At 42.7% G+C, this 25,399-nt stretch overlaps 3 gene segments (V, D, J or C); all 3 read left to right on the top strand.

Moving 5' to 3' along the window:
* The first annotated feature begins 330 nt into the window (after window positions 1–330).
* LOC133255893 (T cell receptor alpha variable 17-like) lies at window positions 331–3,599 on the top strand. The segment is given in 2 exon segments: window positions 331–1,501; window positions 1,914–3,599. Coding segments are annotated over 2 exon segments (519 nt in total).
* Window positions 3,600–16,775: 13,176 nt separating this feature from the next.
* On the top strand, window positions 16,776–18,532 carry LOC133255892 (T cell receptor alpha variable 18-like). The segment is given in 2 exon segments: window positions 16,776–17,623; window positions 17,756–18,532. Coding segments are annotated over 2 exon segments (471 nt in total).
* Window positions 18,533–23,121: 4,589 nt separating this feature from the next.
* LOC133255891 (T cell receptor alpha variable 18-like) lies at window positions 23,122–24,469 on the top strand. The segment is given in 2 exon segments: window positions 23,122–23,314; window positions 23,445–24,469. Coding segments are annotated over 2 exon segments (456 nt in total).
* Window positions 24,470–25,399: the final 930 nt, after the last annotated feature.

The following is a 25,399-nucleotide window of genomic DNA, read 5'->3' as shown; positions in this document are numbered from 1 at the left end:
AGGTCCATCTAGTCAAGGCTATGGATTTTCCAGTGGTCACGTATGGATATCAGAGTTGGACTGTGAAGAAAGCTGAGTGCCAAAGAATTGATGCTTTTGAACTGTGGTGTTGGAGAAGACTTTTGAGAGTCCGTTGGACTGCAAGGAGATCCAACCAGTCCATCCTAGAGGAGATCAGTCCTGGGTGTTCTTAGGAAGGACTAATGCTAAAGCTGAAACTCCAATACTTTGGCTACCTCATGCGAAGAGTTGACTCACTGGGAAAGACTCTGATGCTGGGAGGGATTGGGGGCAGGAGGAGAAGGGGACAACAGAGGATGAGATGACTGGATGGCATCACCCACTCTGTGGACATGAGTTTGAGTGAACTCCGGGAGTTGGTGATGGACAGGGTGGCCTGGCATGCTGTGATTCATGGGGTGGCAAAGAGTCAACACGACTGAGTGACTGAACTGAACTGAATGTAATCCAGTTGTCATCAGGCATCTGGGAAGTCTCTCTGGGGAATGACACCGTATCAGGGACTCAGTATTAGTCTGTGTCATTGACATATTGGGCACTGAGCAATAGCATCAACGAGGTCAAACTTGGTAAGGGGAAATCAGTGTTTTTGAGCTCATGCATGACTTTCAGCACTGCTAGCAAGGCCGGATCACGAGATCATGAGGCCAAAGTGATGAAGCAGGTTGCACTGAGATGTTCCTTCCTCTGCAATCTCTGCAACTTTTGAGAGTAATTTGAGAAGGATCAGTGTTAACTCTTTCTTATATGTTTGGTAGACTGACTCTATAGCTTTGGAGTCCAGTTCTCTGACCATATTGGAGATTCTGAGGCAGACCCAATATTAATTAACTTATTCATTTTCTATTTAATTCAGCCAGAGTCAGTGTCTGTTACTCATAAGTAAGAACCCTGACTCATATACAATCTCATTCCAGCATGAGGCAAATTAGGAAAAAAGAAGAAGGACAGGGTATCAGAAGTGACTGAAGAAGTCTAACCGTGCTCCTCAGAGGTACTCTGTAAATAATGGGCATCAGTGTTCTTTCTTCACTGAGTTTTTAGTGCATAAAATTGTATCTGTATCCATTCTCACTCTAGGCTGGAACTGGAGTTCAATAAAGGCAGAGAATAGAACAGCTTTGCAATCTTCTCTGAACCAGCTCTAACACACTTCATCTTCCTCAGGTGGTTCTCTCAGCAGGATGATGTTGCCCCCACAAGATGGCAGTGCCTGTCTCCTCAGACTCACTTTGTTTGAAATCAACATGTTTGTACTGAAAGCAAAAAGACTAAGCTTCCTTTGATTGGATGAGTAAGAAACCTGAGACTCTCTCTGGGACTCAGAGGGACTGAATGAGTATACGCAAAAAAGAGAGCTAGACTGAGGGACCTGGCTTTATTTCAGGGCGAGAGCTGTGTCTTCCATGATCCCCCTGAAGAAGAAGAATGGAGAAGCTTCTGGCCCTGTCTTTGGTGATTCTGTGGCTTCAGCTGGCCAGTGAGTTGGGGCTCTTGGTGATGGGAAGAGGGTGACCAAAGTTCAGAACTCACAAGACTGAGGGGCAAAATCTTCTCTTTAATTGGGAAAAGTGAAAAGTGAAAGTGTTAGCCACTCAGTCCTGTCTAACTCCTTGTGACCTAATGGACTGTAGACCGCCAGGCTCCTCAGTGCCTGAAATTTTCCAGGCAAGAACCCTAGAGTGAGTTGCCGTTCCCTTCTCCAGGAGATCTTCCTGATCCAGGGATCAAAGCCACATCTCCTGGACTGCAGGCAGATTCTTTACCACTGTGCCACCAGGAAAGCCTGTTAATTGGGAAATGTACCCTCAAATTATGGAAGGAAATGCAAATGCTAGCGATTGAAAATGCAGTGACTGACTCCTGGCCTCTGTCCTTGTGTTTCTGCCTAGAGGTGAATAACCAGCAAGGAAAACAGAAGCTTCAGACCCTGAGCATCCAGGAGGGTGAAAATGTCACCATGAACTGCAGTTATAAAAGTATTACTTTAACTGCCTTACAGTGGTACAGACAGGATTCAAGACGAGGCTTTGTTCACCTGATTTTAATGCGTTCAAATGAGAGACAGAAACATAGTGGAAGACTGCACTTCACGCTTGACAACTCCATCAAAAGCAGCTCCTTGTCCATCACGGCTTCCCAGACTGAGGACACTGCTACTTACCTCTGTGCTCCAGACACACAGTGCTCAGCTGGCACCCGCAGCCCCAGCGCAAACCTGCCAGAGCTGTCTCTTAGAAGCCGCGACCGTGTGCAGAGTTGGTGGTTTTGTCTTCCCACAAAGGAGAGTCTGCAAATGGCTAGCAACATGAAAGGGAGCTCCTCTCAAATTCCTGAGTTTTTGGTAGCATGTCTATAGTAAAGGGCATGGGATTTAGAAAGGGAAGCTGAAGTGCCAAATTCAGCTCTGCCCACCCTGGCTGTGTCTTCAGGCATATCATGGGTGTAGCAGCCTTCAGTGTCCTCAGTTTAAACAAAGGATTTAGACTGATGAGCTTAAAGACCCTTCAAGTTCTAATTTTACCAGGTCACTTCTGGAGGATGAAGAAGGACTTCTCAGTATTAGAAGGGCTCATCTGTTATATGTGCAGATGAGCACATATAACATCTGTTATATGTGCAAGATGCATGAGATGATTTTAGTATTTCTCTAATTCCTGTATAGGAAACAGTAGATTCATCAGACATTAGAAATAAAAAGGATTTAGGACTGTTTCCATGAAACTTTTCACTTTAAAACTGAGGAGTGAAAATGTTATGTAATAATAGACACGAAGATCTCAGTATTTAGAGTAAAAGATACAAAGATGTGAATCTGATTCTGCCATTTATGATTTGTATGATTTCTAAGCATCAATTTCTCCATTAAAGAGATGGAAATTTATCCAAAAGTCAGAATTTTTCCCCTTAAAAGTGAGAGATATATGTTTTCTGCTATCAGCCCTTAAAATATTGTTTTTTAAAAGTGGATACTTCTGTTTATTATCACATATATAACAGTTTTCCATCCATTGTATTCTTGTTCCTGGTAAGAATGGTTTTCTTGATACAGTTTTGATGCTACTGAAAATGTATTTGTGGACTAAGGACATTTGTATTTATGTGACACTTGGTGAAAAAGGTAGGAGAGGGCAGGGGAAAGGTTGGTAGGACTGTGGTTCCCACATTCCAGACCTTAAACTACCAACATCACCTGTGTCAGAATCACCTAGAACACCTTTGAAGACCTGGGTTTTTAGGAGTTTACTCAATCATACTGATACAGTGATGGATTGTATTTTTATCAAACATCATTTATATTAGATATTGGCTCAGCTTCACATCACAAAAAACTCAGATAATGTTTTTAACAAGCTGGAGTTTACTTCCCTCTCATATAAAGCAGCTCTATCACATGTACCTTGTGCAGTCCAGGGCTGGTGTACTAGCTTCATAATCTTGGGAGGAATCAAGGGTCTTCTTTCTAGCTGTTTCTTGTCCTTAAATTGTCACTTTTGTTTATATACTTTGCTGAAACAGCAAGAAATTCATCCACTTTATACACGTTCCAGAAAGAACATCAAGAGGCAAATAAGTACATGCTGGCCAAGTCAATCATTTTCAGAAGCTTCACCAAGCACCTTCTATTTGCATTTCATTTATCAGAGTGTTAGTCCATGTCCCCACGTTTCTTCAATCAGCAAAGGAGCCTGGGATATCAATATTTTTTCAGTCTCAGCATGTTGTCGCTCACAACAAAATTGTTGTTCTCAATTCAATTCAGTTCAGTCGCTCAGTTGTGTCTGACTCTTTGCAATCCCATGGATTGCAGAATGCCAGGCTTCCTTGTCCATCACCAATTCCCAAATTGGTGATGCTCAAATTGATGTCCATTGGGTCGGTGATGCCATTCAACCATCTTATCCTCTGTCATCCCCTTTTCCTTCTGCCTTCAATCTTTCCCAGAATCAAGGTCTTTTCCAATGAATCAGTTCTTCACATAAGGTGGCCAAAGTATTGGAGCTTCAATTTCAGCATCAACCTTCCAATGAATATTCAGGACTTATTTCCTTCAGGATTGACTGATTTGATCTCCTTACTGTCCAAGAGACTCTCGAGAGTCTTCTCCAACACCACATTTCAAAAGCATCAGTTCTTCGGTGCTCAGCTTTTTTTACGGTTCAACTCTCACATCCATCCATGACTACTGGAAAAATCATAGGTTTGACTATATAGACCTTCTTGGCAAAGTAATGTCTCTTCTTTTTAATATGCTGTCTAGGTTGGGATGTCAGGATCTTTCCAATCTCAGCATGTTGTCATTCACAACAAAATTGTGATTCTACCATAATTGAAAAAGACACGTGTACTCCAGTTTATTGAAGCACTATTTACAATAGCTAGGACAAGGAAGCAACCAGATGTCCATTGACGGATGAATGGATAAAGAAGTTGTGGTACATATGCACAGTGGAGTATTCAGTGCAGTTCAGTTCAGTTCAGTTGCTCATTTCTGTCCAGCTCTTTGCAGCACGCCAGGCCTCCCCGTCCATCACCAACTCCCGGACGGAGTTCACTCAAATTCACGTCCATCGAGTCGGTGATGCCATCCAGACATCTCATCCTCTGTCGTCCCCTTCTCCTTCTGCCCCCAATTCCTCCCAGCATCAGAGTCTTTTCCCATGAGTCAACTCTTCACATGAGGTGGCCAAAGTACTGAAGTTTCAGCTTTAGCATCATTCTTTCCAAAGAACACCCAGGACCAATCTCCTTTAGAATGGACTGGTTGGATCTTCTTGCAGTCCAAGGGACTCTCAAGAGTCTTCTCCAACACCACAGTTCAAAAGCATCAATTCTTCGGCACTCAGCTTTCTTCACAGTCCAACTCTGACATCCATACGTGACCACTAGAAAAACCATAGACTTGACTAGACGGACCTTTGTTGGCAAAATAATGTCTCTGCTTTTGAATATGCTATCTAGGTTGGTCATAGCTTTCCTTCCAAGGAGTAAGCGTCTTTTAATTTCATGGCTGCAATCACCATCTGCAGTGATTTTGGAGCCCAAAAAAATAAAGTCTGACACTGTTTCCCCATCTATTCCCCATGAAGTGATGGGACCAGATGCCATGATCTTAGTTTTCTGAATATTGAGCTTTAAGCCAACTTTTTCACTCTCCTCTTGTACTTTCATCAAGAGGCTTTTTAGTTCCTCTTCACTTTCTGCCATAAGGATGGTATCATCTGCATATCTGAGGTTATTGATATTTCTCCCAGCAATCTTGATTCCAGCTTGTGCTTCTTCCATCCCAGTGTTTCTCATGATGTACTCTGCATATAAGTTAAATAAGCAGGGTGACAATATATAGCCTTGACATACTCCTTTTCCTATTTGGAACCAATCTGTTGTTCCATGTTCTGTTCTAACTGTTGCCTCCTGAGCTGCATATAGGTTTCTCAAGAGGCAGGTGAGGTGGTCTGGTATTCCCATCTCTTGAATAATTTTCCACAGTTTATTGTGATCCACACAGTCAAAGGCTTTGGCATAGTCAATAAAAAAAAAAATAGATGTTTTTCTGGAACTCTCTTGCTTTTTTGATGATCCAGCAGATGTTGGCAATTTGATCTCTGGTTCCTCTGCCTTTTCTAAAACCAGCTTGAACATCTAGAATTTCATGGTTCACATATTGCTGAAGCCTGGCTTGGAGAATTTTAAGCATTACTTTACTAGCGTGTGAGATGAGTGCAATTGTACGGCAGTTTGAGCATTCTTTGGCATTGCCTTTCTTTGGGATTGGAATGAAAACTGACCTTTTCGAGTCCTGTGGCCACTGCTGAGTTTTCCAAATTTGCTGGCATATTGAGTGCAGTACTTTCACAGCATCATCTTTCAGGATTTGAAATAGCTCAACTGGAATTCCATCACCTCGCCTAGCTTGGTTCATAGTGATGCTTTCTAAGGCCCACTTGACTTCACATTCTAGGATGTCTGGCTTTAAGTGAGTGATCACACCATCGTGATTATCTTGGTCATGAAGATTTTTTGTACAGTTCTTCTGTGTATTCTTGCCACGTCTTTAATATCTTCTGCTTCTGTTAGGTCCATACCATTTCTGTCCTTTATCAAGCCCATCTTTGCATGAAATGTTCCCTTGGTATCTCTAATTTTCTTAAAGAAATCTCTAGTCTTTCCCATTCTGTTGTTTTCCTCTATTTCTTTGCACTGATCGCTGAGGAAGGCTTTCTTATCTCTTGTTGCTATTCTTTGGAACTCTGCATTCAGATGCTTATATCTTTCCTTTTCTCCTTTGCTTTTCGCTTCTCTTCTTTTCACAGCTATTGGTAAGGCCTCCCCAGACAGCCATTTTGCTTTTTTGCTTTTCCATGGGGATGGTCTTGATCCCTGTCTCCTGTACAATGGCACCAACCTCTGTCCATAGTTCATCAGGCACTCTATCTATCAGATCTAGTTCTGTAAATCTATTTCTCACTTCCACTGTATAATCATAAGGGATTTGATTTAGGTCATACCTGAATGGCCTAGTGGTTTTCCCACCTTTCTTCAATGTCAGTCTGAATTTGGCAATAAGGATTTCATGGTCTGAGCTACAGTCAGCTCCCGGTCTTGTTTTTGCTGACTGTATAGAGCTTCTCCATCTTTGGCTGCAAAGAATATAATCAGTCTGATTTCGATGTTGACCATCTGGTGATGTCCATGTGTAGAGTCTTCTCTTGTGTTGTTGGAAGAGGGTGTTTGCTATGACCAGTGCATTTTCTTGGCAAAACTCTATTAGTCTTTGAACTGCAAAGACTTGTATTCCAAGGCCAAATTTTCCTGTTACTCCAGGTGTTTCTTGACTTCCTACTTTTGCATTCCAGTCCCCTATAATGAAAAGAACATCTTTTGGGGGTGTTAGTTCTAGAAGGTCTTGTAGGTCTTCATAGAACCTTTCAACTTTAGCTTCTTCAGCATTACTGGTTGGGGCACAGACTTGGATTACTGTGATATTGAATGGTTTGCCTTGGAAACGAACAGGGATCATTTTGTCATTTTTGAGATTGCATCCAAGTACTGCATTTCAGACTCTTTTGTTGACCATGATGGCTACTTCATTTCTTCTAAGAGATTTCTGCCTGCAGTAGTAGATATAATGGTCATCTGAGTTAAATTCACCCATTCCAGTCCATTTTAGTTCGCTGATTCCTAGAATGTCGACATTCACTCTTGCCATCTCCTGTTTGACCACTTCCAATTTGCCTTGATTCGTGGACCTAACATTCCAGGTTCCTATGCAATATTGCTCTTTACAGCATTGGACCTTGCTTCTATCACCTGTCACATCCACGACTGGGTATTGTTTTTGTTTTGGCTCCATCCCTTCATTCTTTCTGGAGTTATTTCTTCACTGATTTCCAGTAGTATATTGGGCACCTACCGACCTGGGAAGTTCCTCTTTCAGTATCCTATCATTTTGCCTTTTCATACTGTTCATGGGGTTCTCAAGGCAAGAATACTGAAGTGGTTTGCCATTCCCTTCTTCAGTGGACCACATTCTGTCAAACATCTCCACCATGACCCACCCAGCATGGCTTAGTTTCATTGAGTTAGACAAGGCTGTGGTCCATGTGATTTGATTGACTAGTTTTCTGTGATTATGGTTTCAGTGTGTCTGCCCTTTGATGCCCTTTCGCAACATCTACCCTCTTACTTGGGTTTCTCTTACCTTGGACATGGGGTATCTCTTCATGGCTGCTCCAGCAAAGCGCATCTGCTGCTCCTTACCTTGGACGAGGGGTGTCTCCTCACCAACACCCCTCCTGACCTTGAACGTGGAGTAGCTCCTCTCGGCCCTCCTGCACCCGCGCAGCCACTGCTCCTTGGATGTGGGGTTGCTTCTCTCGGCCGCCGCCCCTGACCTCAGGTGTGGGGTAGATCCTCCCGGCTGCCACCCCTGGCCTCGGGCGGGGCATAGCTCCTCCCGGCCACTGACCCTGACGTCGGACATGGGGTAGCTCCTCTATAAAAAGGAACACACTTGAGTCAGTTCTAATGAGGTGGATGAACTTAAAACCTATTGCGCAGGGTGAAGTAAGCCAGAACGAGAAAGACAAATATCATGTGTTAATCCATCCATATGGAATCTAGAAATATGGTGATGATGAACCTATGTGCAGGGCAGCAAAGGAGATGCAGACATAAAGAACAGACTTTTGGTCACAGTGAGGAAGGGAGAGGGTGGGAAGACTTGAGAGAGTAGGACTGAAAACTATATGTAAAATAGATAGCCAGTGGGAATTTGCTGTATGATGCAGGGAACTCAAAGCTGGTGCTCTGTAACACCCTAGAGGGGTGGAATGGGGAAGGGGTGGGAGTGAGGTTTAAGAGGGAGAGGACGTGTATATGCCTGTGGCTGATTCATATTGATCTATCGCAGAAACCATCGCTAGAGTATAAAGTAATTATCCTCCAATTAAAAATTTAAAAATATAGTATATACTCAACAAGGACCCACTGTAGTGGACAGGGAAAACTGCTCAGTATTCTGTAGTAACCTAAGTGGGAAAAGATTTGAAAAAGAATAGATACATGTTTATGTATAACTGAATCACTTTGCTGTACACTTGAAACTAACATAACACTGTCAATCAACTACACTCCAATATAAAATAAAAATTTAAAAAAATTGTAGTTCTATTAGAAGTAGTAGAAAATGAGCATTCTATAGGCAAATAGCAGTTTCTGCTGTACTCTCAATTTATGCTATATTGGAGAAGGCAATGGCACCCCACTCCAGTACTCTTGCCTGGAAAATCCCATGGACGCAGGAGCCTAGTAGGCTGCAGTCCATGGAGTTGCTAAGAGTCGGACACGATTGAGCGGCCTCACTTTCACTCTTGACTTTCATGCATTGGAGAAGGAAATGGTAATCCAATCCAGTGTTCTTGCCTTGAGAATCCCAGGGATGGGGGAGCCTGGTGGGCTGCTGTCTATGGGGTCGCACAGAGTCGGACACAACTGAGGTGACTTAGCAGCAGCAGCAGCAGCAAGACTCACGTAGGTTTTTTGTTTGTTTGTTTAGTTATATTCATTTTTGAGATACTGTATTCAGTCTACTTCCCAGTTCTGTTGACTTTGCTTCCTAAAGGTCCTCTAGCAGATGTCACAATCCCCACAACCCAATTCACCTCCACAATCCTCATTAAAAATCCATCTCAGTCTCTTGCTCAACACTTGACACACCCCATCACTCTTCCATGTAGTCCCTTTTCCATAGTGAGAGCGATTTTGCCAGAGTGCAGATGTTAGCATGTCAGTCACCTGGATCCCCATTTGCTCTTAGGACAAAGAAAAGCTACCTCTCCAACTTCAATTTATTATGCATCCCTAATCTCTCCATCTCTGTCTCTCCCTCTCTCTTCAACAATACTAAGTTGGTCAAAGGCACTATTTTCCTCTTATGTAACCCATTCATAGATATTTTAGGTGATTTTCTTATTTTTTTCTTTTCCTAAAATTCTTTTCCTTGCTTCAAAAGAGTCAGTTCTAATGAGGTGGATGAAACTGGAGCCTATTATACAGAGTGAAGTAAGCCAGAAAGAAAAACACCAATACAGTATACTAACTCATATATAAGGAATTTAGAAAGATGGTAACAATAACGCTGTATACAAGACAGCAAAAGAGACATTCATGTGTAGAACAGTCTTTTGGACTCTGTGGGAGAGGGAGAGGGTGGGATGATTTGGGAGAATGGCATTGAAATATGTATAATATCATATATGAAACGAGTCGCCAGTCCAGGTTCCATGCATGATACTGGATGCTTGGGGCTGATGCACTGGGACGACCCAGAGGGATGGTATGGGGAGGGAGGAGGGAGGAGGGTTCAAGATGGGGAACACATGTATACCTGTGGCAGATTCATTTTGATATATGGCAAAACCAATACAATATTGTAAAGTTAAATAAAATTAAGTTAAAAATAATAATAATAAATGCCTACTCATTCTTGTATACTCGTCCAAGAGTCAGTAGCTAAGGAAAGCTTAGTGGGTATTTTTAGAATTATAGACCTCTGCATTTTCAGGTTTGTAATTTATTTTTATTTCTTTCATTATTTGTTTAAGGTCTATTTTCAATCCTACTCTGTGATCTCCTTGATGATAGTGTCCGTATCTGTGTTTTTCATTCTTGAAAACTCAGCATCAATGTGTCTTAGGCATTTGCTGTTGTTGTTTAGTTGCTAAGTCGTGTCCAGCTCTTTGTGACCTCATGGACTGTAGCCTGCAAGCCTCCTCTCTCCATTGGATTTCCAGGTGAGAATCCTAGAGTGGGTTGCCATTTCCTCCTCCAGGGGATCTTCCTGACCCAGGGATCGGATCCACATCTCCTACATTGGCAGGTGGATTCTTTACCACTGAGCCACCCAGGAAGTATCTTTGGCATTAGCATCATTCAATTTCCTTCTTCTTTTCTATCCGTTAATGTGTTCTTTATTTTAAGCCTCCTCAAAAAGCTATGCTAATATTTAGTGAAAAAAGTAATTTTAGAGGTTTATGGATAAATTCTTGGAGTATAGTGAGGATTGGCAAAGGATAGCCACAAGGCAAAGTGGCTTGATACTTATGTTTATAAATAAAGTTTTATTGGAAGACAGCCATGCTCATTTATTTATGCATTGACCATGGATGCTTTGTGCTATACCAGCATAGTTGTAGCAGAGACTGTACGACTTCAAAACCTAAACTATTTACTATTTGACCCTTTATAGACAAAAAAGTCTGCCAACCTACAGGGTGTAGGAATTACATTAGAATTTTTCGATTTGGATTTTTTTGTTTGATGACAACAAATTAAATATTTTCTATCATATTTCTAATATTTCTAATCATCTGTTGGGAGAATTTAGAATACTCCCCATCTTCTAATTAAAGACAAATGGAATAATGACACTTTACAAATAAAAGCATCATAGGTCTTTAAATGGATAAAAGTTTTAAGAATATTTTTAAACATTTAAAAAGTTTGAATGTATCAACATGCAATTCAGTAGAAAAAGAGTAGCAGTAAATGCACAAGATTTTTTTTCAGTGCTGATTTTTTGATGCTTTGTTCAATAATAGAGTTATATAATGATGACTTAAATATATATTTTTTGAATAGAAGTAAAAATACTGGAAATCACAGTAATTCAGACAATAGTGCAGAGAAGGCAATGGCTACCCACTCCAGTACTCTTGCCTGGATAATCCCATGGATGGAGGAGCCTGGTAGGCTGCCGTCTATTGGGTCGCACAGAGTCGGACATGACTGAAGAGATTTAGCAGCAGCAGCAGCAGCAGACACTAGTGCATTAAGCTCCAAATCATCTTAATCAGGTGAATTATTGAATGACACAATAAATAGCTTTCTTCTAATGAGATTTCACCACCTCTTTAGTTTCAGTAAAATATCACTTCTCACATTAATGTTTTAATATGAATTTTATTAATTTTGTATTTTATATGCATAGACTTCCCTGATAGCTCAGTTGATAAAGAATCCACCTGCAATGCAGGAGACCCTGGTTCGATTTCTAGATTGGGAAGATCCGCTGGAGAAGGGATAGGTTACCACTCCATATTCTAGAGCTTTGCTTGTGGCTCAAGTGATAAAGAATCCGTCTGTAATGCGGGAGATATGGGTCTGACTCCTGGGTTGGGAAAATCCCTGGAGAAGGGAAAGGCTACCCACTCCAGTATCTTGGCCTGGAGAACCCCATATAGTTCACGGGGTCGCAAAGAGTCGGACACGACTAAGCCACTTTCACTTTGGTGATTAACTGTGAACCGAAGACGTTTATACTTAACCTGAGTTTTGTATGTATAAAGGTGCTATAATATTTTTTAAATAGTCCGTATGAGAGTGGTCTCTTATATGAAGAACTGTGCCTTAGTTTTGAGAAATACCTAATGCTCCTGTGTTCAGACCCTAGACATGCCGCTGGAAGCAGCTCATCATACCGCGGGCCTGAGAACTATTTCTCGTAGAGACCATACTTCATAAACAGATCATTGTACACCCGGACATGTCTCCTCATTCACTTATTCATTTTTCAAATATTTTTAAATAATTTGCTCTGAACTAGTGTTCTGTGTATTTTGAGAAGTTGGCCACTGAGATTAATAAGGTTAAGTTCCTCATCTCAGGTGCATCAAACCTAGTTTGAAAAACAACACACAAATGATTCCAGGATGGTGTAGAAATGACAGTGATAGATGTGCGTACAAAGTATGGTGAGAAGAGAGGTGAGTCCTAACTCAGCCTGAAGGACTGGATCAGCACTTTCATAAGGAGTAATTGGTTCTTAAAGAAGGAATAAGAAGTTGCCTAGGCAAAGATTCTGGGCAGAAAGGAAGAACATTCTAAGCAGAGACAGCTCATCCCCTGGTTCTAGGGGACCAGTGAGGGAAATGACAAGAAGAGATCTCGGTTCAGTCTTTTTTCACACTCACACTATAACTTAAGTTGCCTAAATGAGCTTATTGTTCAATGCGATCAGACAATAGATGCTGGGCCTGGAAAGCCTTAAGGGAACTGTATTTCTCTGCATCTTAAAGACAGAGTAATTACCATCTATCTCAGCCTCGGACACCATTGCAAAGTCTGCAGAAATTATTTGGTGCTTCCTTCCTTGAGCCCTACGCTCACCCCAGATACCTATTTCCCTTCTATGCCTACAACTTGAGCTCCTTTTCAGGGTAAATACCAAAAGATGTACAGCAGACTGCAGGAACAGAGGGAGAACGACAGAGGGCGCTGCTCCCTTTCGTTGGTGGTTTGATACAAATTCATCTTTCTTTTCTGAGAACCTTTCTCTTGCTCAGCCTATAGCATGATCTTGTAGAGGAGTTTGTCTTGCATAGCACATGAACCAAGATTTTCTTGAAGATTTCAACAAAAGATCAAGAAACTAGAGGAATAGTTTTTTCAACTTTCGTGTATCCCCAAACTCAGCCTTCCACTGCTTCTGAGCCAGCTATGCTGTCTGCTTTGTGCTTAGGACTTGTGATCTTGTTGATAATGCGTGAGTAACATTGATTTAAAATTTCTAAGATGTTCTATTCCTTGGTTTTAGGATGTCATGTAACCTCTATCAAGCGGGAGATGGTCCCTCTTCCTTAGCCAACTTAACAAAGTCTTACTCTGTGTGTGTGTGGTTTTTTTCTTTAAGGAGGGACCAGTGGAGACTCGGTGACCCAGACAGAAGGTGTTGTTACCCTTCCCGAGAAGACAGCTCTGACTCTGAAGTGTACTTACCAGTCCAGCTATTCAGGTTTTCTTTTCTGGTATGTCCAGTACCAAAACAAAGAGCTTGAGCTGCTCCTGAAAAGCTCATTAAACCAGAAGGTGACCAGCAGAGGTTTTGAAGCCACTCATATCTCGAGTGACAGCTCCTTCCACCTGCAGAAATCCTCCGTGCAAACATCAGACTCAGCTGTGTACTACTGCGCTCTGAGTGACACAGTGAGAGAGGCTGCAGGGGGAGCTGAACACAAACCCAAGGGCACAGATGGGGTCAGGCTGTGGGCAGCTCTCCAGAGTTCTGTGCTAGAGGCATCATCAAAGTACTTTCAGCTCTGAAGCTCAGAGCTAAGAACCTTGGAATTCTTGGATTGCCCTACAGAGAGGAATCTTGGGTGGGACAGTGTAAAGAGGAACCTAAGTGCTTTTCTCCACAAATGCCTGTTTTCACCCCATTCACATTCCCCCTAAAGACACAGAATCCCTTGAAGTGTCATTAACTCTTCAGTGACAATTCAGTTGATATATGCTGAAATATTTCACAACCTGTTAATGAAAACTCCCAGGAACATTGTTAATGGATGGCTGTGTGATCTGTAAGGTAGTCTCTGGCTTTAATAATTCAGACTAGGATTGTATGTCTTGCTGAGATACACCTGCAGACACTCCATCTTCAGTGACTAGGAGCTTTATTCTCTCTTCCCTTGACTTTTCCATCCCTATGGCTGCTACAGCAATGCTGCTACCTAGGTAAGTTCCAGGAGGAGAGTTTTCTGACAAGATAATCCTTCTGTCAATGGCCCTGTGGGTCAGACTAGTCCAATTGGTAAATATTGCAGGCATGATGTGTTTTGTTTGTATTAAAACAGGGTACAGGATATTCTCTTTGCCAATAATAACATCACCTCAGGGGAAATTTATTCATCAGTGAGTCATATTTCTGACATATGGAAAAAGTGTTTATGTACTCTTACAATAAGCTATCTTTGGAGTGGAGTGAGCTTTTCACCTGCTCCAAGAAACTAGGAGAAAGTATCACCCACTCCCAAGGCAGGAACATCTCCCCACTCCTATGCTCATGAGCAGGGAATGTGGAGCCACTTGGGCTCTGCATCTCTGCAATAATCATGCCCATTGCACAGAGCATCCCCTCTGCATCTCTGAAGGTTGAACTCCTGTCTGTGCCTTTGGGGACCAGACTTTCTGGAAGGACAGTGGGGGACACAGAAGGTGTGAAAAGAGATATGTTTTACTGCCAGGCAGTCAGGGAGATGTGGCCTAGACACTGATTATTTGTCATCTCATAATTTATAAACACAGCAATCAAAATACAGAGTTTAATAGTAGAATAGTTTTAATGGTCCTGGAGGATGTAGTCCCCATCCTCATTTAACAGGGTGGATGTCAGGACACCTACCTGAAGGTCAGTGCAGACTTCCTCCCTAACATCCTAGAGTCCTGCACCCTGGGTGTTGGCCACCTGAGGACTGGGGGTTCAACATCTTGATAAACAGGCCAGAGAAAGGGAGAGGGAGATGAAAAAGCAAAACGAAATCTGAACCATGAAAGGAAAGTATCCAAGCAGGTTTTATTCCCCTGGTGGTCAATGTGTCAGCACTCTACTTCCGGTCTGATCCCTCATTCCACATCTGGGTCCAGGCTAGGGGGACTACAGACAGGGCAGAGGATTTTTTTTTTTTTTTTCTTACCTGCTCCTCAGTCATCTGAAAGCAGTTTGAGATAGGAATCATGTCTGGTTTAGGTTTCCATGTTGTAGACAACTCTGTAAGTTTCCAGAATGAATGCTGGAGCCTAGGGATTCCTGAACATGCACAAAAGTTTAAGAGAACCTCAGTGATCCACTGAGCCAGAGAGTCTTGCCAGCATGAGAACTTAATTCAAGATCCTAATTTTAGGGGGAACTTTGGTCCAGGGGATAGGACTCTGCGCTCCCAATGCCGGGGTCCTGAGTTTGATCCTTGATCAGGGAACTAGATCTCACAAGCCGAAATTAAGACCCGGCACAGCCAAAAGCAAAAACAAAACAGAACAGCTCAGCAAACGGCTGTGCATTAAAAAAAAATACCCTAATTTTAGAAAAACAGGTCAGTTTGACTGTTGAGAAATTCTATGTCCACTAACAGGTATCATTTGAAGAAGATTGCTCTTGTGTTCAACTGACTTGGTCATTGCCATTTAGAAACGTTTATTTTTAATTGGAAGACAATTGGAAAGCTACAGGTAAAAGGATGATACTAGAACCCTTCCCAACACCGAACACAAAACAAACTCAAAATGCATTAACAACTTAAATTAAGGCCAGAATCCATAAAACTCTTAGAGGAAAACATAGGCAGTACACTCTTTGACATACATCACAGCACGATCCTCTTTGACCCACCTCCTAGAGTATTGGAAATAAAAACAAAAATAAACAAATCGGACTTAATTCAACTAAAAGTCACAGCATTGTTCCTGGGTTGACAGCACTGCCCTGAGAGCCTGTGTCAGGCAACCTCCCTCCCAGCTGTCTGCAGCCACAGCGTTGCCATACCTTAGAATGGTTTATGTCAGTAAAGAACAATGTTTTGACTTCTCACCATAATACAGTCTTACTTTGCATAAGGTAAACCCAACCCTAGAGAAAACAAGCTATGAAATGACCGTGTTAAATCTTCTTCTGGGTTCACTTCACTGGCACAAATAATTGCACAGGAAACCAGACCAATGGGCTGACAGACACTGAGCAAACAGTCCTTTCCACAGAGATTCCTGACTCCTTAATAAAACAAACAAACAGAAGACAGAGGAACACCACGCACACGAGCCTCTGGAATGAAGAGTGCCCGGCTAACATATTAAGCATCTAAACTTGACATCCTAAAAAAAATGCTTGCTGCTAAGTCGTTTCAGTCGTGTCCGACTCTGTGCGACCCCATAGACGGCAGCCCACCAGGCTCCGCCGTCCCTGGGATTCTCCAGGCAAGAACACTGGAGTGGGTTGCCATTTCCTTCTCCAATGCATGAAAGTGAAGTCGCGCAGTCACGTCCGACTCTTAGCGACCCCATGTACTGCAGCCTACCAGGCTCCTCCGTCCATGGGATTTTCCAGGCAAGAGTACTGGAGTGGAAATGCTTAGCTGAGTTAAAACCACTATGTGACAAGAAGTGAAACGATAGTGATTGTGTTTCAAGAACCAAAGTCCCTAATTAAGCTCACCTGTCCCTCATGAGGCTAAAGGGGTAAGGTTGCTGTCATCCAAGGATGGGCCAACTCCACCCCACTCTCCCCCTCAACCCCTGCCTTGAGCTTATCTCTCTCTCTCTCCTTTTTCAACATTCCTCCTCTCTGGTACAGAGGTCAACAATTTTTAGGTATTTCAGAATCTCCGTTCTCCTATTCTGTCTCAATCCCACAATGAGACAGCTGCACTATTTTTGGTAAATTCCTCATGCACTGGTGCCTAGAAGCTGCCTCCATGAAGTAAGCTGGGCAATGTTAGTGCTCATCTCATCTGTTTTCCTTATCTCTTGTGCTACCTGATGTTCAAGGTCCAAAAATAGTTTTCCAATTGGAAGATCAACTCTACCATTATCAGTGAAAAAGAAGTCACGTATTTTACTTTTATTGTATTTTACAAATCTGTCATTCCATGATAAATCAGGATAATAACCTTATCACTTAACTACACATTATTTGACATCTGCCTTAGATAAAATTTTCTGCACGCCATGTTGACAGAGTCAACATGAATATAACTACTTCAGAGAAATGACTTGGGTTGAGGAGGAAGCACTTTCCATTCAGGGGGATCCTTCTCTGACCCATGGGAATCTTGGAGACACATGCAAGGAAGAAACCTGACTATTCCATCTAGAAATTGTAACTGGGGTTTCTTGCGAAGCTAGAGATATCTGTACCATGCAAAAAAATTATAGAAGTAATAATAGAATATTTCTCTAAGTACGCTTATGTTTAGGACTCTCTTCTTAGGGTCCTGTCTCATTCTCCTGTATGTACCCCACAAGCTATTAAGAGAAATAGGTCAGACCGCACTGTGGTGCAATTTTCACGATCACCACCAGAGGGCGGGGCTTCATTCAGATGCTGTTCCTCATTGTATTCAGGAGCTGATTTCACTTGCCTGCTTTGTGGCCACAAAACAGAATATTGCTGCAGTACAGAAAGGGGCTCTCAGTTTCTGAGTGACGAGCTTCTGTAACATCCAGCTGGAGACTAGATTTGTTAGACGGGTGTATTCCAGGGAACAAGGATCGTTTTCTTTTGCGAACATGCATTCTGCCACTCACTCAGTTCTTCTGATCATCTTAATATTCAGTAAGTAACATTTTATGCTAAATGTTAATGATTTTTCACTTTCTTATAATTGTGTGTAAGCTTTATTTTTCTTCTCTGACTGAAAACTCCTCTCCTGTACATTTCTATGATAACAAAGTGATTCTCTTCCAGGAAGGACCAGTGGTGACTCAGTGAACCAGACAGAAGGCCCAGTGACTGTCTCAGAGGGGGCTCTCATGACCCTGAACTGCACTTACCAGATTGCTAGTTCGGTTCCCTATCTTTTCTGGTACGTCCAGCATCTCAACAAAGCTCCTCAACTCCTCCTGAAGGGCTTAACAGCAGACAAGAAGGTAGAGCATGAAGGTTTTCAGGCCACTCTTGTTAAGCGTGACAGCTCCTTCCACCTGCAGAAACAGGCAGTGCAAGCATCAGACTCGGCTGTGTACTACTGTGCTCTGAGTGGCACAGTGAGAGAGGGCTGCGGGGGAGCTGAGCACAAACCCAGAGTGCAGATGGGGCTCTGGCTGTGGGCAGCCCCGCAAGGGGTGTTGTTTCTCTCTCCAGAGGTACTGTCAAAGCACTTCCAGCTCTGATACTCAGAGCCAAGGACCTTGGAATTCTTGGATTGTCCTACAGAGGAATCTGGGGCAGAACAGTGTAAAGAGGAACCTAAGCGCTTTTCTCCAAAAATGCCTGTTTTCAACCCATCGACATCCCCCTAGATGGCATAGAATCCCTTAAAGTGACATTAACTCTTCAATGACAATTCAGATTATATATGCTGAAATATTTCACAATGTGTTAAGGAAAATTCCAGGGCATTTTGTTGATGGATGACTGTGTGACCTGGAAGCTAGTCTCTGTTTTTAAAATTCAGGCCATGATTGTGTATCCTGCTGAGTTTCACCTGCAGACACTCCATCTTCGGGGAATGGAGCATTATTCTCTCTTTCCTTGACGTTTCCATCCCTTCTGGTTGCTCCAGAAATGCTGCTGCCTAAGTAAGTTCCCAGGAGGAGAGTTTCTGAGAAGATATTCCTCTGTCAAGGGCCCTGTGGATCAGAGCAGCCCACTCTGTAAATATCGTAGGTGTTGTGTGTATTGTTTGTATTCAATGGGTACAGGGTATTCCCTTTGCTAGTAACCTCATCTCAGGGAAATGAATGCCAAAGAATGTTCAAATTACCATACGATTGCACTCATTTCACATGTTAGCAAGAGTATGTTCAAAATCCATCAAGCTAGGCTTCAGCAGTACGTGAACCAAGAACTTCAGATGTACAAGCCAAGTTTAGAAAAGGCAGAGGAACCACAGCAGATCCAATATCTGCTGGAAACAGAAAAAGCAAGGCGATTTAAAAAATAATCTATTTCTGTTTCATTGACTACGCTAAAGCCTTTCACTGTGTGGATCACAACCAACTGTGGAAAATTCTTAAAGAGAAGGGGATACCCAAGAAACCTCTATGCAGGACAAGAAGCAACAGTTAGTACTGGGCATGGAACAATGACTGGTTCAAAATTGGGAAAGGAGTACGTCAAGGCTATATATTGTTTCCCTGCTTATTTAACTTATACGTGGAGTACATCATGTGAAATGCAGGGCTGGATGACTCATAAGCTGGAATCAAGATTGCCAGGAGAAATATCAACAACCTCAGATATGGGGATGATACCACTCTGATGGCAGAAAGTGAAAAGAAGCTAAAGAACCTCTTGATGCTGGTGAAAGAGGAGAGTGAAAAAGCTGGATTAAAGCTCAACATCAAAAAATCTAAGATTATGGCATCGGGTCCCATCACTTTATGGAAAATAGATGGGGAAAATGTGGAAACAGTGATAGATTTAATTTTCTTGGGCTTCAAAATCATGCAAATGGTGGCCACAGCCATGAAATTAAAAGATTCTTGCTCCTTGGAAGAAAAGCTATGACCAACCTAGACAGCATATTAAAAAACAGAGACATTACTTTACCCACAAAGGTCCATATAGTCAGAGCTATGGTTTTCCCAGTAATCATGTATGGATGTGAGAGTTGGACCATAAAGAAGGCTGAGTGCCAAAGAATTGATGCTTTCTAGCTGTGGTGTTGGGGAAGACTCTTGAGAGTCCCTTACTGCAAGGAGATCAAACCAGTCAATCCTAAAGGAGATCAATCCTGAATATTCATTGGAAGGACTGATGCTGAAGCTGAAGTTCCAATATTTTGGCCACCTGACATGAAGAACCGATTCACTGGAGAAGACCCTGATGCTGGGAAAGATTGAGGGCAAGAGGATAAGGAGGTGACACAGGATGATGGTTTGATGGCATCACTGACTCAATGGACATGAGTTTAGCAAACTCTGGGAGATAGTAAAGGACAGGGAAGGACACACAACTCCTGCAATATTTACAAAGTGAGCTGCTCTGATCCACAGGGCCCTTCAGAAGGAATATCTTGTCAGGAAGCTCTCCTCTTGGAGTTTACTTAGGCAGAGCATTTCTGGAGCAACCAGAAGGGATGGAAAAGTCAAGGAAAGAGAGAATAAAGCTCCTGGTGTGCAGCAGTTCATGGGGTCGTAAAGAGTCAGACATGACCTAAGGAATGAACAGCAACAAAAACAGGGGAAATTAATTCATCAATCAGTCACATTTCAGACACATGAAAAAAGTGTTTATGTACTCTTACAATAAGCTATCTTGGCAGCAGAGTGAGCTTTTTCACCTGCTCAAGAAACTAGGAGAAAGTATCACCCCCTCCCAAAGCAAGAACATCTCCACACTCCTCTGCTCATGAGCAGGATGTGGAGCCACTTGGGTCACTGCTCTGCATCTCTGATACAATCATGCCCATTGCACAGAGAGTCCCCTCTGCATCTCTGCAGGCTGAATTCCTGTCTGCAGCTTCGAGGACCAGACTTTCTGGAAGGACAGTGGTGGGCACAGCAGGTGGGAAGAGATGTCTGTTTTACTGCTGGGCAGTCTGTGAGACGTGGCCAGGATACTGAATCATTGTCATTTCATAATTTATAGGTATGCCTGAGTTGCTCAGTGGTGTCTGACTCTTTGCGACTCCGTGGACTGTAGCCCACCAGGCTCCTCTGTCCATGTTTTCCAGGCAAGAATACTGGAGTGGGTTGCTATTCCCTTCTCCAGGGGATCTTTCTGACCCAAGGATTGAACCCTCATCTCCTCAATTAGCAGGGATATTCTTTATCACTTAGCATCTGGGAAGCCCAATTTATTGGCAGAACTACTCAAATGCAGAGTTTAACAGTTATAGTAGTTTTATGGTCTTGGCAGATGTAGTCACCATCATCACTTAGGGTGAATCTGGACACCCACCTGAAGGTAAGCACTGCCTTCCTCCCTAATATCCTAGAGTCCTGCACACTGGGTGCTGGCCACCTGTGCACTGGGGGTTCACATCTTAATAAAAATGCCTAGAAATGGAGAGGGAGATGAAAGAACAAAAATAAACCTTAATGGTGGGGAAATACAAGTATTCTAGCAGATTTTATTTCCCTAGTGGTAACTCGTCAGTTCTCTGCTTCCAGTCTGATCTCTTATTTCAAGTACTGGGGTCCAGGCTAATGAGAGTACAGACAGGGCATAGGATTATTTTTTTTTGCTCACCTGCTCCTCAATCAACTGAAAGGAATTTGAGGTAGGAATTGTGTCTGATTTTTGTTTCCACATTGTAGACAACCCTGTAAATTTCCAGAATGAATGCCAGAGCCTAGGGATTACTGAAAATGCACAAGAGTATAAGAGAATCTAGGTGATCTGCTGAGCCAGAGAGTCCTGCCAACATGATAACTTAAACTCAAGATTCTAGTTTTAGGTGGAGGGTTGGTTCAGTGAGTAGGACTCTGTACTCACATTGCAGGAGGCCCAGGTTCGATCCCTGGTCAGGGAACTAGATCCCACAAGCCTAAACTAAGACCTGGCACAGACAAAAAACAAACAAAAAGAACAGCTCAGCAAACAGATGTGCATTAAAAATGATCCCAGCTTTCGTAAGAAATAACAAAATTCATTTTAACTGGTGAGAAAATCTCAGTAGGTGAAAAAGGCACATTTGAAGAAGACTGTTCTTGAGTTCAACTGACTTAGTCACAGCCACTGTTACTGGATTGACAACACTGAGCGCCTGTGTAAGGAAACCTTACAGCTGTCTGCAGCCACAAAGTCACCAAGCCTTAAACTGGCTTATGTCACCAAAGAACAATGTTTTGACTTCTTACCATATTATAGCTAGACTTTGCATAAAGTAAACCCAATCCTAGAGAAAAGAACAAGCTATGAAATGACCCCATTAAATCTTCTGCTGGGTTTGCTTCACTGGCACAAGTAATTGCACAAGAAACTAGACAAACAGGCTGACAGACACTAAGCCAACAGTTCTTTCCATTGAGATCCCTGAATCCCTAAGAAAACAAACAAACAAACAGAAGACAGATCGATGCCACACACGAGCCTCAGGAATGAAGAGTGTCTGGCTAATATATTAAGCATCTAAACTTGACATTCTAAAAAAATACTTAGTTGTCTTAAAACAACTATATGACAAGAGGTAAAAAGATGCTTCAAGAACCAGGTTACCTAAGTAAGGTCACCTGTCCCTCATGAGGCTAAAGGCTTAAGGTTGCTGTCATCCAAGGATGGTCCAACTCGCCCCCCACTCTCCCCTCCAACCCCTGCCTTGCGCTTATCTCTGTCTTTCTCTTTTTTTTTTGTCAACATTCGTCCTGTCTGGTACAGAGGTCCACAATTTTTAGGTATTTCAGGATCTCTGTTTTCCTATCCTGTCTCAATCCCACAATGAGACAGCTGCACTATTTGTGGTAAATCCCTCATGCACTGGTGCCTGGAAGCTGCCTCCATGAAGTAAGCTGGGCAATGTCAGTGCTCATCTCATCTGTTTTCCTTATCTCTGTGCTACCTGATGTTCAAGGTCCAAAAATAGTTTTCAAATTGGAAGATCAACTCTACCATAATCAGTGAAAAGGAAGTCAGGTATTTTGCTTTTATTGTATTTTACAAATCTGTCATTCCATGATAAATCAGGATAATAACCTTATCACTTAACTACACATTATTTGACATCTGCCTTAGATAAAATTTTCTCAAAGGCATGTTGACAGAGTCAACATGAATATAACTACTTCAGAGAAATGACTTGAGGAGAGGAGGAAACACTTTCCATACAGAGGGATCTTTCTCTGTCCATATGTCTGGAGGCATATGCAAGGAAGAAACCTCTGACTATTCCATCTAGAAATTGTAACTGGGGGTTCTTGCAAAGCTAGAGATACCTGTACTATGCAAAAAATTATGGAAGGAATAATAGAATATTTCCCTCAGCACGCTTATGTTTAGGACTGTCTTCTTAGGGGCCTGTCCCATTCTCCTTTATGTAATAACACAAACTATTATCAGGAGAAATAGGTCAGACAGGACTGTGGTGCAATTTTCACGATCACCACCAGAGGGCGAGGCTTCCTTCAGATGCGGTTCCTCATTGTATCCAAGAGCTGGTTTCACTTGCCTTCTTTGTAGCCACAAGACAGAATATTGCTGCAGTACAGAAAGGGGCTCTCAGTTTCTGAGCGAGGAGCTTCTGTAACATCCAGCTGGAGACTAGATTTGTTAGACTGGTGTATTCCCGGGAACAAGGATCGTTTTCTTTTGGGAACATGCATTCTGCCACTCACTCAGTTCTTCTGATCATCTTAATATTTAGTAAGTAATATTTTATTCTAAATGTTAATGATTTTTTACTTTCCTATAACTATAGGTATGTTATATTTTTCTTCTCTGACTGAAAACTCCTCCTGTACATTTCTATGATAACAAAGTGATTCTCTTCCAGGAGGGACCAATGGGGACTCAGTGAACCAGACAGAAGGCCCAGTGACTGTCTCAGAGGGGGCTCCCATGACCCTGAACTGCACTTACCAGACTGCTAATTTGGCTCCCTATCTTTTCTGGTACATCCAGCATCTCAACAAAGCTCCTCAACTCCTCCTGAAGGGCTTAACAGCAGACAAGAAAGTAGAGCATGAAGGTTTTCAGGCCACTCCTGTTAAGCGTGACAGCTCCTTCCACCTGCAGAAACAGGCAGTGCAAGCATCAGACTCGGCTGTGTACTACTGTGCTCTGAGTGACACAGTGAGAGAGGGCTGCGGGGGAGCTGAGCACAAACCCAGAGTGCAGATGGGGCTTTGGCTCTGGGCAGCCCTGCAAGGGGTTATTGCTTCTCTCTCCAGTGGGCTATGCTAGAGGGATTGTCAAAGCACTTCCAGGTCTGCTCCTCAGAGCCAAGGACCTAGGAATTCTTCAGCTGCCCTACAGAGAGGAATCTGGAGTGGGACAGTGCAAAAAGGAATCTAAGAGCTTTTCTCCAGAAATGCCTGTTTTCAGCCCATCCACATCCCCCCAGATAGAATCCCTTAAAGTGACATTAGCTCTTCAATGACAATTCAGATTATATATGCTGAAATATTTCACAGTGTGTTAAGGAAAATTCCAGGGCATATTGTTGATGGATGACTGTGTGACCTGGAAGCTAGTCTCTTGTTTTTAAAATTCAGGCCAAGATTGTGTATCCTGCTGAGTTTCATCTGCAGACACTCCATCTTCAGGGACTGGAGCTTTATTCTATCTTTCCTTGACTTTTCCATCCCTTCTGGTTGCTCCAGAAATTATGCTGCCTAAGTAAGTTCTGAGAGGAGAGTTTCTGAGAAGATATTCCTCTGTCAAGGGCCCTGTGGATCAGAGCAGCCCACTCTGTAAATATCGTAGGTGTTGTGTGTATTGTTTGTATTCAAACTGGGTACAGGATATTCTCTTTGCTAATAACCTCATCTCAGGGAAATAAATGCCAAAGAATGTTCAGATTACCATACAATTGCACTCATTTCACATGTTAGCAAGATTATGCTCAAAATCCTTCAAGCTATGCTTCAGCAGTACGTGAACCAAGAACTTCAGATGTACAAGCCAAGTTTAGAAAATGCAGAGGAACCAGAGATCAAATTACCAGCACCAGCTGGATCACAGAAAAAAGCAAGGGAATTAAAAAAAAAATCTACTTCTGTTTCATTGACTATGCTAAAGCCTTGTGTGGATCACAACCAACTGTGGAAGATTCTTAAAGAGATGGGAATACCCAGGAAACCTGTATGCAGGACAAGAAGCAAGAGTTAGTACTGCACATGGAACAATCAGATCAGATCAGATCCGTCGCTCAGTCATGTTCAACTCTTTGCGACCCCATGAATCACAGCACGCCAGGCCTCCCTGTCCATCACCAACTCCCAGAGTTCACTGAGACTCACGTCCATCGAGTCAGTGATGCCATCCAGCCATCTCATCCTCTGTTGTCCCCTTCTCCTCCTGCCCCCAATCCCTCCCAGCATCAGAGTCTTTTCCAATGAGTCAACTCTTCGCATGAGGTGGCCAAAGTACTGGAGTTTCAGCTTTAGCATCATTCCTTCCAAAGGAATCCCAGGGCTGATCTCCTTCAGAATGGACTGGTTGGATCTCCTTGCAGTCCAGGGGACTCTTCTCCAACACCACAGTTCAAAAGCATCAATTCTTCGGTGCTCAGACTTCTTCACAGTCCAACTCTCACATCCATACATGACCACAGGAAAAACCATAGCCTTGACTAGATGAACCTTTGTTGGCAAAGTAATGTCTCTGCTTTTGAATATGCTATCTGGGTTGGTCATAACTTTCCTTCCAAGGAGTAAGCGTCTTTTAATTTCATGGCTGCAGTCACCATCCACAGTGATTTTGGAGCCCCCCAAAATAAAGTCTGAT

The sequence above is a fragment of the Bos javanicus genome, chromosome 10 (assembly GCF_032452875.1).
Source record: "Bos javanicus breed banteng chromosome 10, ARS-OSU_banteng_1.0, whole genome shotgun sequence".
Classification (NCBI taxonomy): Eukaryota; Metazoa; Chordata; class Mammalia; order Artiodactyla; family Bovidae; genus Bos; species Bos javanicus.
The sequence above is the reverse complement of the archived record's forward strand: the minus strand, read 5'-3'. Positions and strand labels throughout refer to the sequence as shown.